The sequence below is a fragment of the Microplitis demolitor genome, chromosome 6 (genome assembly GCF_026212275.2).
Source record: "Microplitis demolitor isolate Queensland-Clemson2020A chromosome 6, iyMicDemo2.1a, whole genome shotgun sequence".
In the NCBI taxonomy this organism is placed as follows: Eukaryota; Metazoa; Arthropoda; class Insecta; order Hymenoptera; family Braconidae; genus Microplitis; species Microplitis demolitor.
Window position 1 is genome coordinate 16862355 of NC_068550.1, and position 16543 is coordinate 16878897.

At 31.8% G+C, this 16543-nt stretch overlaps 1 protein-coding gene and 1 long non-coding RNA gene across 2 annotated transcripts; one reads left to right on the top strand and one right to left on the bottom strand.

Moving 5' to 3' along the window:
- The first annotated feature begins 4380 nt into the window (after positions 1-4380).
- LOC106693721 (zinc finger BED domain-containing protein 5-like) lies at positions 4381-6083 on the top strand. The gene is made up of 2 exons (XM_014442673.2): positions 4381-5888; positions 6008-6083. Exons 1-2 carry the CDS (start codon positions 4381-4383, stop codon positions 6081-6083), a joined length of 1584 nt encoding a protein of 527 aa, XP_014298159.2.
- Positions 6084-6749: 666 nt separating this feature from the next.
- On the bottom strand, positions 6750-11336 carry LOC103573898 (uncharacterized). Its single transcript, XR_008403844.1, has 3 exons — positions 9040-11336; positions 8806-8901; positions 6750-7098 (listed from the first exon to the last, which is right to left on the bottom strand). It is a non-coding gene; the product is annotated as an uncharacterized LOC103573898 (long non-coding RNA).
- Between the last annotated feature and the right edge of the window lie 5207 nt (positions 11337-16543).

Below are 16543 nucleotides of genomic sequence, written 5' to 3' on the forward strand. Positions count from 1 at the left end.
TTTACAGGCAGAAAATTATTTTTCTTTGCCTTTAGTATATTTATTATTTACATGTTATTATTATTTTGGTGAGTTTGTGTACACATACACGTTTTACTAGTAAATGAATTATTATTATTATTGATATTAATCTGATCTTCAATATGCGATTATAAATGATTACTAATTTTTTAATTCAAAATATAATTGAAAGCAAATAGTCATCAACCCGGTAGTGATTTAGATTCTATTTATTCAAACTATTGCTATCTTTTCCTTGCTTTCCTTCTCCTAAAACCTGAAACTGCTATCCTGTATTTTATTTTCTTTGATTTTCATTTCATTTTATTTTCCTTGGAATTTAACTTGTTTCTGGAGGTACACAAACTGGCGCCGAATTAGGTTGTCTAACCCAGCCTGAGCAGAGCTGTCCAGTGAAGATTGGAAATATCTTTAAGCAGGAATTTTAATTTAGGTATTATTTTTATTTTCAGTTTTTCATCATCGGAGGGCCATAACGGCTAATTGACACCAACCACACTCCGCCGTGGGACGTGTGAAATAGAAGGGAACGTTATGAAATACAAAAAAATAAAAATTGCAAATTGTTTTTTTATGTTACGTCCAAAACCGTACGTAATTATTTAAATTTTTAGTGAGTATTTGGTCGAAGGCGAAGCCTTTAGACCGGGAACTCCTGAGGTTTTGTCTTAATAATATTGTTCCCGAAAGTCAGATAAAGAATAAATTCTCTGGTTTAATTTTATACGCATATTGTTAAAATCAATACGAATATTTATGATTCACGAAATAAACTATTGCAAAAATTTAATTATACAAATTCGAACGAAATTTCATTGTTTAAATATCATTAGAACTTAACGATTTAAATATAAAATTTTGAGCCCAGACTATTTCTTTAAGTTTCTATCAAATTTTAATTATTCAACTATAAAAAGTATTCAATACTATTTCTTGAAGAGTCTTACAATATTTTATCTGAACCTATTTAATTTTAAAATATTTAATGACATACTGGGTTTGCCGTAGTTTCGGTGCAACAATATTTAAACGAAAATTATAACGGTACTAAATACTTGAAACTTTTAAATATAAATGATCACTGACTCGAAATTAAAATATACTTGGTTGTTTCATGTAGAGGAAACCCAGCCACTGAACTTAAGTTAATATTTTACGATCTGCCCACTAGGAGATCCTAGTCAAGAGAGAGATTTCACGCGACCAATTTTTCGGTTCTCGATTTTCAGGGCGCTCCAATTGACCTCAATTGGAGGAAAAACGTGACCAATTAGATGTTCGGTTCCTTGGGCCCTTACCCTCACACTTTAATTTTCCGTGGTGGATCGCCTGAACTCCCTCTATGATTGGATGCTCTTGTTTACATCTATGTGTCTACTTACGTAAATGTGTGTGCATATGTGTCCACCCCCACGCAAGCACATTTACACGTAAGCCAAACACAAACACACACATGCACGGGCGTTTTCCTGTCCACGTTTAATTTTCTATTTTATGAATTATTAATTATCATTTATTTAATATTATTATTTATTTATCAAGTCAGGCTACTTGCTTAAAACCTTCAATTGTTAATTATCATTTATTATTTATCAGATATTATTCATGAACATTATTTATTATTCATATAATTTTATTTATTGCTAATTAGGTCTGGCTACTTGCCTAGAACCTTTAGTTTCTAATTATCATTTACTATTTTTCAGATATTATTTATTATTTATCAGACCTGGCTTCTTGCCTAGAACCTTTAGTTATTTATTATTAAATATTATTTATAAAATGTTATTTACCAGGTCTGGTGTACCCACCTAGAACCTTTAATTATTATTTATCCAATATTATTATTTAATTTTTTTATGTTGAGATATCAAAAATAGATAATTTGTTTGTTTCCAACATTTTTAATGAATTTTAAAAGATTTTTGAATCTTATCTACAATTCGAAAAATATTTAAGTTTTTATGATGTTTGTTTCGAATCTTAAGCCGTTAAAAGCTTTGTGACGCACGGAAGTAAAGTTCCTAAATGACTAACGAGGAACTTGATGTATACTCTTATTATTCGAGGTTTTTTCCTTTTTTTTTTATTAAAAATTAAACTTAAAAGGAATGTTTGAATATTGCTAGACGTAGAATTTGTGTTTGAGATGTTTTTTTCGACATTTTTTGGAAATTTGTTTTTGTCTTTTTCTTGCATTTGACGAGTTACGAATGCAGAAATTCGAGAAAAGTCGAAAATAAATATTTTTTTATTTTGCTTATGATTACACGATTGAAGGAACAAGTTTTGTTCCTTCAATTGTTTTGCAAAACTTTAATCAATCCGGCCCCGGAAAACAGCTGGATAGATCAATTTAAAAATTCGCAGGGTTATTGGGGGTATATTAAGCTAAAAAAGTCCCTCGCAACATCATTTTTTTTTATCGATATTTGCAGAGTAGCGGTTGATTTACTAAAAAACCGAAAAAAGTAATTTTTTGTACTTTGTTCTAATGAATGTTAAAAATAAATTTTTTTTTTTTTTTTTTTTTTTTTTTTTTTTCAAAAGATAAGAGCACTTATAGAGAATTTATTCTAGTTTTTAACGCCGCCCTTCAATTTACTGTGCACCCTTTAGTACCTGAAATATCGATGATCAAACCCAAAACGATCATTTTTCGTTTGAAGGCTGATATCTCAACGACAAGATATCGTACGAATCTCAAAAAAAAAAAAAACGAAAATTAAAGCTGATTAAGTTTGCTAACCGACCCATTCATTGGTTTAGCTGAAAAAAATTTTTCGCAGCTCGTGGACTCTCTCAAAAAAAAAAAAAAAATTAAAAAAAATTTTTGTCTCGCGGTATTTCTCATGTTTGCGGAATGGCTGAAAGTATAAAAAAAATTTAGTAAAAATGTGTTGAAACCAAAAATTCCAAGCTACAAAATGTTTTTTTTTTTTTTATTTTCCGATACGATTATTTTTCACGAAGTTATAGCCTTACAAAAATCATTGAAAAATTTATAAAAATTTTCTGTTCCTTTAATTTATGGCATGAGTGTAGTACAATATGTTAAAAATATTCTCCCAAAACTTTAAATCGATCTGAGTAATCTTCTAAGAGATAGACCCTTCGGAAGTTCCGCCCATCAAGCCACGTCGGTGTAGCGCACCGCAGGTATACAGAAGCAGCTGGATATTGACTTTTATTCTCGTTCGCTTATTGTGTACCATTCAAAGGTAACTTAAACTAGTTTTAAATATTTTAGTTCTTGGTTGGCTTCTGATCCACGAGGTTTCTTTAAGATTGTAAGTGTTGGTGCTGTTTTGCTTCTGTGAAATTAAAAGTGTTAACAAATTTTTAATCATCATGCGTAAAGTGACGAGATCTGATCGGATAACCAGTGGTCGAAGAAGAGATAGGCCAAGAAAGAGAATACAATCATTCAATCTTAAAAATCCTGAGGTAAGACAAGATTAAAATCATGTGCCAGAGGACGGTACTTTGCAGTATGCAACCATCAACTTTTTTTTAGTTTTTTTAACGTTATCTTACAAAAATCACTGAAAAATTTATAAAATTTTTCTGTTCCTTTAATTGATGACATGAGTGTATTTGAATTGTTTATTTGAAAAACTCTATAAGTCAAGAATATAAAGTTTTCAGAAAACACAAAAGAAAATTTTCTGGAAAGACTTGCTATTGAAATAGTACATAAATAATAGAAAAGAATAATGGTTGCATTTCTAGAAAATATTCAAACATGAAATATTCAATTTTCGAATTGAAACTACTTGAAAAAATTAATTAAAGTTGATTGACTTGTGGGGTTTTTTAACAAAACGGAAAAATAAGTTATAAAATCATTGTTTTTTCAATTTTTTTTCCTTAAATCAGCCATACTCTAAGTTTGTTCCGCGGAACCCTAGGGTTCCACGATACCCCAGTAGGGGTTCTGCAAGAATTTGGATAAATCTCTGGTCTACCGTTCTGACGCAGCGTATCACGCAAATCGAGTTTAGCCGAACTTTGTCGCCTCGTATGATTTTACTATACCGCCACCGCCGACATGTATGTACTTGTGAGTGCGCAGTCCCTTTGATAAAAGCCGCCTCGGAGAATAGACTCTATTATGAACCAGCGACTTTCGGCTCTAATGTCAAACATTAAAGTCGAGATTGTTTAAACGCATTATTTGTTTTTCTATTGTTTTCGGCAATTTTATAAAAGTGACTCGAAGCGACGTGATCGCAGTTCGCACCTCGACACGTCAGTCGACGATTAGCGTTCAGAACGATAAGTAGCTGCTAGAAACAAAGTGGTTTAGTAGTGTAGTGAGAGTTTTAGTTATTATTCGTAATATAATTATTTTAAAAAATGGACCGCTGGCTTAAAGGCGTTAAACGTGTTGCAACAAGTTCATTTCACGAAGCCGAATCTTCAAAAGCAGTACGCGGGGAGCATACAGCAATTACCGATCCAGTTGATAAGGCAACGACGTCAAGTTCTACGGCTTCAAAAGAAAAAAAGAGGATATATGACGAATCATATATCAATTTCGGATTTGTTGATTCCGACGGCTCACCTCTCTGCATGTTATGTAGTAAACTGCTTCCTAATAGTTCCATGGCCCCTGCCAAGTTACGCCGACATTTAGAAACTGTACACCCCGAGTCTAAAGACAAGAGTATAGATTTTTTTGTCCGTAAAAAAGAACAGTTATTGGAAAATCAAAAAACTATGATGCATATCACTAAAACTATCAATGAAAAGGCCACGGAGGCATCTTATTCAGTTAGCTATCGCATTGCACAAGCAGGTGAAGCCCATACTATCGCTGAGAATTTAATAAAACCATGTGTGTCAGACATAGCGAAATGTATGCTGGATGAAAAATCTGCAAAGCATCTTTCTACTGTGCCGCTTTCAAACGATACTGTTTCACGACGAATTCATGATTTATCAACTTACGTCAAACAAGAATTAGTTACACGTCTACAAAAAACACGATTCGCATTGCAAGTAGATGAATCGACTGATGTCGCTGGTCTGGCTATCTTGCTTGTTATCGTGAGATATCCATATGAAAGTTCTTTTGAAGAAGATATGCTTATGTGTTCACCGCTGCCCACAAACACTACCGGAGAAGAAATTTTTAATAAAATAAATATATTTTTTGAGGAAAATAATCTCAGTTGGAACAATTGCATTGATATTTGTACAGATGGGGCCAAAGCGATGACGAGTAATACAGCAGGATTAGTGTCACGAATAAATAATAGAGCACGTAACTGTACTTCCAGCCATTGTATCCTGCATAGACAAGCTCTTGCGATGAAACAAATGCCGCCAAATCTAAAATTAGTTATGGATGAAGCGGTAAAAATAATTAATTTTATCAAATCACGACCACTACAGTCCCGATTGTTCTCATTAATGTGTGAAGATTATGGAAGCAAACATAAAACACTGCTGCTCCATACAGAAGTGCGATGGCTGTCTCGGGGTAAAACTTTGACAAGGTTATTTGAACTTAGAGCCGAGCTACAAATGTTTCTTTCAGATACTTCTTTTAATTTGAAAGACCGTTTGCATAAGAAAACTTGGTTGTTTCGACTGTCTTTTATGGCGGATATCTTTCAAAAACTGAACGAATTAAATTTATCATTGCAAGGTAAACAGACAACAGTGTTCCAGGCCTGTAACAAGATAACTGCCTTCAAAAGAAAATTAGATTTTTGGATTATTTGCGTTGGAAAGAGAGAAGTAGAAAGCTTTACGTCACTCAGCGAGTTTGTTAGCGACAACGACTCAGAAATGTTTCAAGATGATGTATTTGGAGAATTGGTCCAATATCTCGCTTCAATGCGCGAATCTTTTGAGAAGTATTTTCCCGAAGAACAGATTACAAAAATTAATCTGAATTCATGGATTCTTAATCCTTTTTTACACAACTTAGAGAAGCCCGAAAGTATGTCAAACGAGATATATGAATCTCTTTTAGAAATGTCATCAGACACAAGTATGGAGTCACTGTTCAAAACGATGCCTCTCAACGATTTTTGGTGCAGAATTCGTGATGAATATCCAATGCTTGCCAAAATGGCTCTGAATATTTTTCTTCCCTTCCTAACAACATATTTGTGTGAAACAGGATTCTCAACCTATGCAGCCACTAAAACAAAATACCGCAATAGACTGGATGCTGAACCTGATATGAAACTACAACTGTCCTCTATCAAACCTGATATCAACCAATTGATGAAAAACAAAAAACAATTTCATACCTCCCATTAGTTAGTCTTTTCATTATATCTTCTATTATTATTATGTAAATAATAAGTAACTGGTACATAGAACTTTTATTGTGCTTGTTAATAAAGAATACACTTTTTTAAAACTATTGTTTTATTGTAGGGTTCCGTCAAGTATTTCGCTTTCCGAAAGGGTTCCGTCAGCAAAAAAGATTGAGAACCGCTGTTCTAGAATTGTTGATTGGTTGAGATTGTCGCGGGTAGTTTTTGAAACTGTTGTAGTTGCTTGTGGTAGACCTGGATATGGTCTAGTTATCGTAAGGTAGAGATTTTTATGGTAGACCTATTAATGTGCAATCGCTCCCTGTAATTATAAATCAAAAATGCTAATTGTTGCATAAAATTAATTAAAATATATGTACGTGTACACACTATGGGAGTTGGTCGTGAAATGTGTGAATATTAAAAATTAAGCAGAAGTGTTTACTTTTCTCTACTTTTACACACTAGTAATATATGTATTTTCATTTTTAATACAGTTAATTTTATTATTTGTTATTAATTAATTTTTAAATGTCATCTTCGAAATCGTCAGAGTACGTCACGTTGTCGATTTCTCCGCTACGAAGCTTTTTTAAAATATCAAATTCATTCAATTTTGCAAACACTGCTTCAGCACTCATCCCACCAGATGTCATTCCGTAATTTACATTTTCCCAGAAATTTTTTATTTCATTATTTGATTCCACGGTCGTTCTTTTGGCTTCACAAGTCGAATAAGTGCCTTTTTCGAATTGGTTTATAATGTTTCGAGTATCTGAATACAAAGGCTTTAAAGCATCTGAAATAAAAATTTTCCAATGTATTAAAAATTTGTATGAGCTTTTATCGAAAAATAATGGAATTTATTTTTGTACATGTACGAATATTTAAACGATATGTTTAAAGGTAGGACGTAAGAAAAAATGAAGTTTGCATCGTTACCCTTGTAGGAAAAAAATATTGACCACAAGGGATGACTTCGCGCAGCAGGTGACCGTAAATCGGTCATGTGCGCATAATTAGGTAGGGGTCATCGGAGGATGGGACCTAAGACGTCTCGATCAGAGACGTCTCGACTAGTAAGTCACGCCTAAGCCAATCCATTTTCCTATTTGAAAAGCTTTAAAATTTAAATTCGTCTTAGTGAATATTTTCTGTTATAAAGTGGTTTACAAACCAAAATTTTGTGAAGTGATACTAGTGATTAGCCCAGCGTCTAGCTCGTCAGCAGCAGAGGAACCTAAACAAGAGATACGGTGAAGGTCCACGATGCAGCGGCGACCGATACCACCAGTACGTCGAACATAACGAACTCAGATAAGATTTATAATAAATTTATATTCATATTTATATCTCTCGCTTCAACGTGACGCTATATAATATTTAATTTATTTTCTCGTGTCCATTATTTCATTGCCGCTGGACACTTACTTAATTTTCTGATAAAAATTGAATATGTAAGAAAAGGAGAATTTGTACACATATATATTCGGGATTTGGTTAAATAAAATTCGATATATATATTTGAAGTGAGTTTCTAAACAAAATTACTTTCATCATCAGTGTCTTATAGAATAAGTTTGATTCTCAGCCGCGTGTCCGGTCAAAATAAGTCGACCTACTCCTGAGATTTGTTCTCGTCGTAAAGAACCAGCAACAAAATTAATTGTAATTTATATTTATATTAATAATTTTTTATCAATTAATTAATTTATTCAGGAAAATTCTTTAACTGTGGTTCGTGGCTACTGGACACGAAGTAGCCAGGGCCCACCGTTATATGCTCTACTAGCTAAGCATTGCCACCCGAATATTTTTATGAGTGAGTATTGCAGTGTGGAAAAAATTATTTATTATTGTTTAATAATAGTATATAATATTTCCAATAATGAATGTATTTTATCTAAACTAAACAAATTTAATTTCCGTCGATTTTTAAAAGTTACCAAAGTTATCTGAGTTCGTTATGTTCGACGTGCTGCTAATTTTCTTGCTGTTGCTCTTCTTGATACTGTTGTTTGTTGCTTTTGTTGCAGATGCTGCTGCTTTTGTTGTTGTTGTGGTTGATAATGTTTTTGTTTTCCATCTTCATCAGCGTTGGTGGTAAAATCTTCGATAAGCCTTTTCAGCTTTTCAATTTTTCGATTTCGATTAACAGATTCAGGATTTGACAAATTTTTTTTCATATTCTGAAGCTGTTGATCGAAATCATCACTTTGCAAATTTTTTTTTTTTTGAGCAACCAATTCACTTCTCATTTTTTTAGATAGTTATCATTCACTATATTTTTTTAGATAATTATCATTCACGAGCACTATCCAATAGTGGCTTTAAATTCCTTTTGGGCTGATTTTTTAAATGCTCCGAAAAATATTAAAATTGTTATTGATAGGAATAAATTAAATTCACTTAATAATTCAATGGTTGTTACTGATTTGTAGTCCTAAATTTCGATAAGTGTTAAAACGTACATATCCGCAGTAATAATTGATTAAGTCATACTTACTGGTAACGGTCTGTGATCATGATCCACATTACAGCAATCAACTTCTAAATGATGCTTATTGGGGGTAAGTGAAGATTCAAGGTGGCTGGACACAATCTGAAAAGAAAATTGAAAGCATACTTATTATTAAATTGAGCTCGAGCTGAGAAAAAGAGCATGCCATTATTAATCATAAAATTGAATCTAAAAGTTGCTGTACCAACTTCTAGACTTTTACATAAATGGACTACTTACTTGGATTTATCAGAGTTTTTTACAGTGCAACACTGATAATAGATCTCGTTGTATATTAAATTAGCATCAAGCTCCACGTTACCTTTGTCATTGAGAACATTGTGCAGAGTTTTGCTATTTTTAACAGACAGTCTGTGTTTTGTAGAATTTTCGTACTCTGCCAATGCATTTTCGACATCCTCGTATGAAAAAAATATTTTTTTTTCATAAAGTGGCTCTGATATTTTTTTAAGTTTGCAATTAATCGAATACTGGAGTTTGAGAAGAACGTTTCATTAATGCTTACAGTTGCAATAAAACGAGTCGAGTCCAAAAAACGAATGATAGTCGCGCATTCTGAAAAATTAAAGATGGCCGAAAACAGAAAAAACGTTCTGACATCTACCAATACGACCGCCAAGATTTGAATTTTTAAAAACCTACAGATTTCCTTGAAATCAAATTACAATCACATACTGACTACATAAAACTTTTCAAGTGAAATATTTACAATAAAGTATTGTCAGAAGATTGATAATGCAATAAAACTGATAATAATAAAGACAAAATTACTACTTATATCACTCACCGTGCCGACCGTGTGAGGCTTTTCCTGGTCTGCTGCGGTGGATTCGATAAATTAAAATAATGTTACTGTTTCATTGTAAATATGGATAAAAACAGCAACAATAATTTACTAAAGGAGTAACAATAATTTATTTAGACTATTTTCGACAATAAAGTAATTATTTAAATCACTTGCCGTGCCGACCGTGTTAGATTTTTCCTGGTCTGCTGAGTCAATCAGATAATTTAAAATTATGTTATTGTTTTATAGTAAAAAAAAAAATAAAAACACCAACAATTATTTACTAAAGAACTAACAGTAATTTATTTAAACTTTTTTCGACAATAAGGAATTATTTAAATCACTTGCCGTGCCGACCGTGTTAGATTTTTCCTGGTCTGCTGAGTCGGTTCGATAATTTAAAATGATGCCATTGTTTTATAGTAAAAAAAAAAAAATAAAAACACCAACAATAATTTACTAAAGTACTAACAGTAATTTATTTAAACTCTTTTCGACAATAAGGAATTATTTAAATCACTTGCCGTGCCGACCGTGTTAGATTTTCATGGTCTGCTGAGTCAATTCGATAATTTTAAATTATGTCATTGTTTTATAGTAAAAAAAAGTAAAAACACTAACAATAATTTACTGAAGAAGTAACAATACTTTATTCAATCTATTTTCGACAATAAGGAATTTTTTAAATTACTTGCCGTGCCGACCGTGTTAGATTTTCCATGGTCTGCTGAGTCAATTCGATAATTTAAATTTATGTTATTGTTTTATTGTAAATGCATATAAAAACAGCAACAATAATTTACTAAAGAACTAACAATAATTTATTTAAACTCTTTTCGACAATAAGGAATTATTTAAATCACTTGCCGTCCCGACCGTGTTAGATTTTTCATGGTCTGCTGAGTCAATTCGATAATTTAAATTTATGTTATTGTTTTATTGTAAATGCATATAAAAACAGCAACAATAATTTACTAAAGAACTAACAATAATTTATTTAAACTCTTTTCGACAATAAGGAATTATTTAAATCACTTGCCGTGCAGACCGTGTAAAATTTTCATGGTCTGCTGAGTCAATTCGATAATTTTAGATTATGTCATTGTTTTATAGTAAAAACAAGTAAAAACACTAACAATAATTTACTGAAGAAGTAATAATAACTTATTTAATCTATTTCCGACAATAAGGAATTATTTAAATCACTTGCCGTGCCGACCGTGTTAGATTTTTCATGGTCTGCTGAGTCAATTCGATAATTTAAATTTATGTTATTGTTTTCTTGTAAATACACATAAAAACAGCAACAATAATTTACTAAAGAACTAACAATAATTTATTTAAACTCTTTTCGACAATAAGGAATTATTTAAATCACTTGCCGTGCCGACCGTGTTAGATTTTCATGGTCTGCTGAGTCAATTCGATAATTTTAAATTATGTCATTGTTTTATAGTAAAAAAAAGTAAAAACACTAACAATAATTTACTGAAGAAGTAACAATACTTCATTCAATCTATTTTCGACAATGAGGAATTTTTTAAATCACTTGCCGTGCCGACCGTGTTAGATTTTCCATGGTCTGCTGAGTCAATTCGATAATTTAAATTTATGTTATTGTTTTATTGTAAATGCATATAAAAACAGCAACAATAATTTACTAAAGAACTAACAATAATTTATTTAAACTCTTTTCGACAATAAGGAATTATTTAAATCACTTGCCGTGCAGACCGTGTCAAATTTTCATGGTCTGCTGAGTCAATTCGATAATTTTAGATTATGTCATTGTTTTATAGTAAAAACAAGTAAAAACACTAACAATAATTTACTGAAGAAGTAATAATAATTTATTTAATCTATTTTTGACAATAAGGAATTATTTAAATCACTTGCCGTGCCGACCGTGTAAGATTTTTCATGGTCTGCTGAGTCAATTCGATAATTTAAATTTATGTTATTGTTTTCTTGTAAATACATATAAAAACAGCAACAATAATTTACTAAAGAACTAACAATAATTTATTTAAACTCTTTTCGACAATAAGGAATTATTTAAATCACTTGCCGTACTGACCGTGTGAGGTTTTTCCTGGTCTGCTGCCGTGAATTCGATAATTTAAAGTTATGTAATTGTTTTATTGTAAATACATATAAAAAAAGCAACAATAATTTACCAAAGAACTAACAATAATTTATTTAATCTACTTTTTACAGTAAAGTTATTATTTGAATCAATTGCCGTGCCGACCGTGTTAGATTTTCCATGGTCTGCTGATTCAATTCGATAATTTAATATTATGTTATTGTTTTATAGTAAATATAAATAAAAACAGCAACGATAATTTACTAAAGACCTGACAATAATTTATTTAAACTATTTTCGACAATAAAGTATTTATTTAATTCACTTACCGTGCCGACCGTGTGAGATTTTTTCAGCTTTCTCATGGTCTAAAATAAACGTACCCCATCAGGTACTGTTTTTTACTAATAAAAACGAATTAATAGCCATACGGTCATATAAGACCAAAGATTATCTATAAATCCCAATCATCACGCTGCAATCGTTATTTTAATTGCTTACTGTGTTGCTTGTGTTAGAATTTTCTAGCCATCTGGATTGTCTATACGGAATCTGATTCTTAAGTATTTTTTTTTAATTATAAAAAATAGAATCAATTTCAATAAGGTCATACGAGATTAAGTATTGTTAACTAAAATTAATAATTACACTACAATGAATATTTAAATTGCTTACCGTGCCGCCCGTGTAATCCGGTTTGTAGATTTTAAATTTACACTATATTCAAAACTAGTCGCGCAATCTTTCTATTTTAGTTTGATTTAAAATTCTCAATTTCTGTTTTACTAATATTTTTTCACAGATTACTTTGGTTATCATCCGCTTCCACTAATTTCAGTTTTCCTTATTGTAGCGCCAGTTATAATACTAGTTCCCTATGTCTAGTTTTTCGGCAAAACTGTACCGACCCTCCGCTTCCAATAATTTTAGTTCTCCCTATTGCAGCGCCAGCTTTATTACTAGTTCCTTTTGCCTAGTTTTTCGGCAAAACTGTACCGACCCCGATACTGCTATCACAATAAAGCAGATTTTGTACCGACATCAACCTGATGTTGATAAAAAAAACAACTAGTCTAGATACAAACCCTCGGTCGATCCATCCGATGCTGTTCGTGTTGCTGTTCAGTGCAAAGATTCACCTACGTGAAAAAGTGATAATAGATAGCTTATATCGATATACGAATAAAGTTTACAGAATTTTATACAAGTTTATAAAACTTAACGAAATTCCGCAAAATTATTATCTATAATACTAGATTTAAATTCGAGAAATTGTAGATATATAATAAAATTTTGTGAAATTTTACAAAATAGTTTTTTTTTCGGGTCAGTATATATCAAGAATTGTTTAATCGTTTACATTTCAATGTTAGCCTTCAAATTAAAAAACTCATCTAAACTCTGACATCCAGTATTTATACTAAGTCTCTAGGAAATATGTTTAAGATACTTGGGTTCTGGTGAAACTAAAAGTATTTTTATCATATTTTTTAGTGTTGTTTCCAATGCCATGTCGAAAATAATTAATGATTAACATATAGTGGAATATAAGAAATTTTTGTTGGAACAGTCTGTAGAATCCCTGGTTGAGAATTCCGATTGAAACCCGATTTGGATACGATTGAGTTTAATCGGAATGAATCTGTATCAATTGGAAAAAATGCTTAAAAATAAAAATATTATTTACCGATTGGATCCCATTCAAAATTTTTAACCGGAATGAGTCGGTTTCAATCGGAAAATAATATTTTTATTTCGTTATCATTTTCTGATTGGAAGCAATTCATTCTGATAAAAATTTTGAATGGGATTCAATCAGAAAATAATATATTTTTAGGAAATTTCCTATTCACTTCAATAGGATTTCTCAACCATGTATCATCGGAAACAAATTGAATTAAAAAACCGGAAAATTTGAAAACTAATTCAATTTTACCCATTGCCTTGGAGTTGTATATAAGTTTAATTTAAGTAAATAAATAAACTAAGAATTTATTTTGGATACGTACTTTTATTCTAAAATATATATTGCACCCAGAGGTTGGATTGTGGTTAATTCATCTACTATTTCAATAGAACAAGAATAACCATCATGTAATTCCCAATTATTATCTGATCTTAAGCAGTAGGCAACTTGGTAATTATGATAACTTCCAATGATTCCAGCTAATCTAAAAATATAAAATTGATTATTGTTTATCAACTATTAAACTCACCAAAATAAAGACGCGAATAAAGTAAGCTTATCTATATTTATCTACCATATCCAAATTTAACGTTATCGGTAAATCTTCTAAACAACATTCTATAAATTTGGTATTTTTATCTATTATATCCAGTGCAATAAATATATGAAAATTAGGGTATGCAGTGACAGTGCATAACTTAAAGCAGTTCTCCTTGCGACACTTTACTTTTTTTAGAGTTTTACAAAAAATCACAGCTCTGTTTAATGCTTTAAACCCATGATTAATAATGATTTTAGGGTCAACTTTTAGTACTGGAGTCATAAATGTACACTGGTCACAAGAATTACAAATATATGTATTAAAGACACTAGGTTCATTATTTAAACATATTTTTCATGTGCCAGCAGCATTTTCACATACATTAATTTTATAAGTACAAATACTAGTTTTTTTTCAATAGATAACGTATAGAAATTTAACGATTTAAGTAAAAGAGATTTTTTCAGAGAATCCATGTAATTATTGTTATCTATCGCACTACAAGATATTATATGCACTATGCAATCGAAATTACTTGTATCTGATAATTAAAAAATATTATTATTTACAAGGATTGATGGCTGTTCGAAATTAAGTCATTGACGTTACGCGGACCATGGAGAGATTCCATGGCTCATCAACTTCGCACGGACCATGAGAGAGACTGCTGGCTCTCAGTACGCGAACGACCAATAGGAGTTAACTCGACCCCCTCCACACTCAGCTAAGACTTCTCATTGGCCAGCGCTTAACTTTTCCCCTTCTCTTTGAAAGCCAGGCATCTCATTGGAGCGCAGATACCGATGTCTCCCACTCCGTCGAGAACATTCTAGACGCCGGACTCTCGGGTACAAAAGAAGGTAATCTGAGAGCGGCAAACCATTCCATTCTGATCAGTCCTACTGTGAAGAATACTCTTCAGATAGAGAGCAAGCCTATCAGCGAATTAGAATAAATATTCAAGCGAGCAAGGCTTGAATATTCTCCAGCTGCATCTCGACACCATCAGTTCTTTTTAGAACTTCCTCGTCAAGTTCTGACTAGCTCGCCTCAGGGCTAGTCTCACAAGAACTTTTCAATTTCACGAGACCTCAGGGTCTCCAGCTAGACTAGTCGAGCAACCTAAACGGTTCTTCTAAGAACCAGCAGTCAGCTCACATCGTCGTCTCCGGCTTTAACGTCTATCTCTCAAACGGTCTTTCTCAAGACCCCAACGGCCGTTTTCAAGGCCACCAAATTTCAACGTGAGCATTCGCTTCAATATAAAGTTCTAACGGCAGACTACTCGTTGAACAATGGCAAAATATCTCCAATCTGAAGCATTGATACTGGATTTTTCTGTACTGCAGTACTTTGGATTTTCTCCGTTATTGGTGTTGCTTCCAAGCAATTTTCATCAAAACTTAATGGAGTATTAAAATAAAATTTATTTTGAGTTTCTTTGTTCCGCCAATTATCTCTCGAAATAGTATCTGAATCATCGAGAGGAGTTGTTGACAAGGATTTCATGTTCTTACAATTAATTGGTGATATACATTTATCAATTAAAGGACTTTCTGATTCTTTGGATTGTTCCACTTCAATTAAGTCTTCAATGTGTTCATTATTGCTTGAAGACTCTTTGATGTATATAATACCATGAGGTTCTACTCGGGTATCACGATGCATACTATTAATTTTATTACTAAGGTCATTGCAAAAATGACCAACGGTTATTTATACGTCGGCAGTACGAAACATAATGTCCGGGCACTCGTTCGACGATTCCAGCTAATCGATACTAATTATTACCTAAATTTAATTTCACTGGAAAATCAGATAATTTTCCTTTAACAGCCGTAATTGATTCTAAATTTTTTCTAACGTCTAATTCAATAAAAACTTGTGCGAAGAAAAGATTCAATTTTCTACGACAATAATTATTACATCGTTTAATACACAATGTTTCTTGCCATTCATATTTCAAAGCTTCCTCTAAAGCACCAAATCCATTCTCTACAATAATTTTTTCATTAGTCAGTTGTAAAAATATAACGGGAGACGTGTACATTCCACAAGTAGGATAACTGTGAGAGTATGATCCACTGGGTAATAAATCAAAACCAATTTTATAAATAGTAGTTAAACACGTAAACAAATCAATCCTATACGATTTTAAGTTTTTTTGCTTGACAATATAATCAGTGTACACTTCTTTTAAAAGTATTATTCTTTGTTTATATGTGGCAGCAGATGCTTTGTTTACAATAAAAAATGTTACAAATTGAAGTACTCGGTTTTCAGATGTTTGAATGTATGTCATATAAGCCGGATCATCCAAAGCACTAGCCGATAAAATTTGTACAATTGAATCGAATCCGCAGGTGTTTGAGGCAAAATATTCTAAGCCACTTATAATGGCCGGATTAGTTATACGATTTCCATTTGATAACAATGGTAAATCTTCAATTATAACTGGCGACATGTTTAACTGCTGAAGTTTTGAGTTTGGCTTAAAGTAAAAGCCGTTTTTTTCGTACTGGCTTTAGGTAGTGGGTTTAATTTTGTCACAAAATTATGTTCTTTAACGAAATTATTTGGTTATATATATATATATATATATATACAAACTTATGGAGGGAA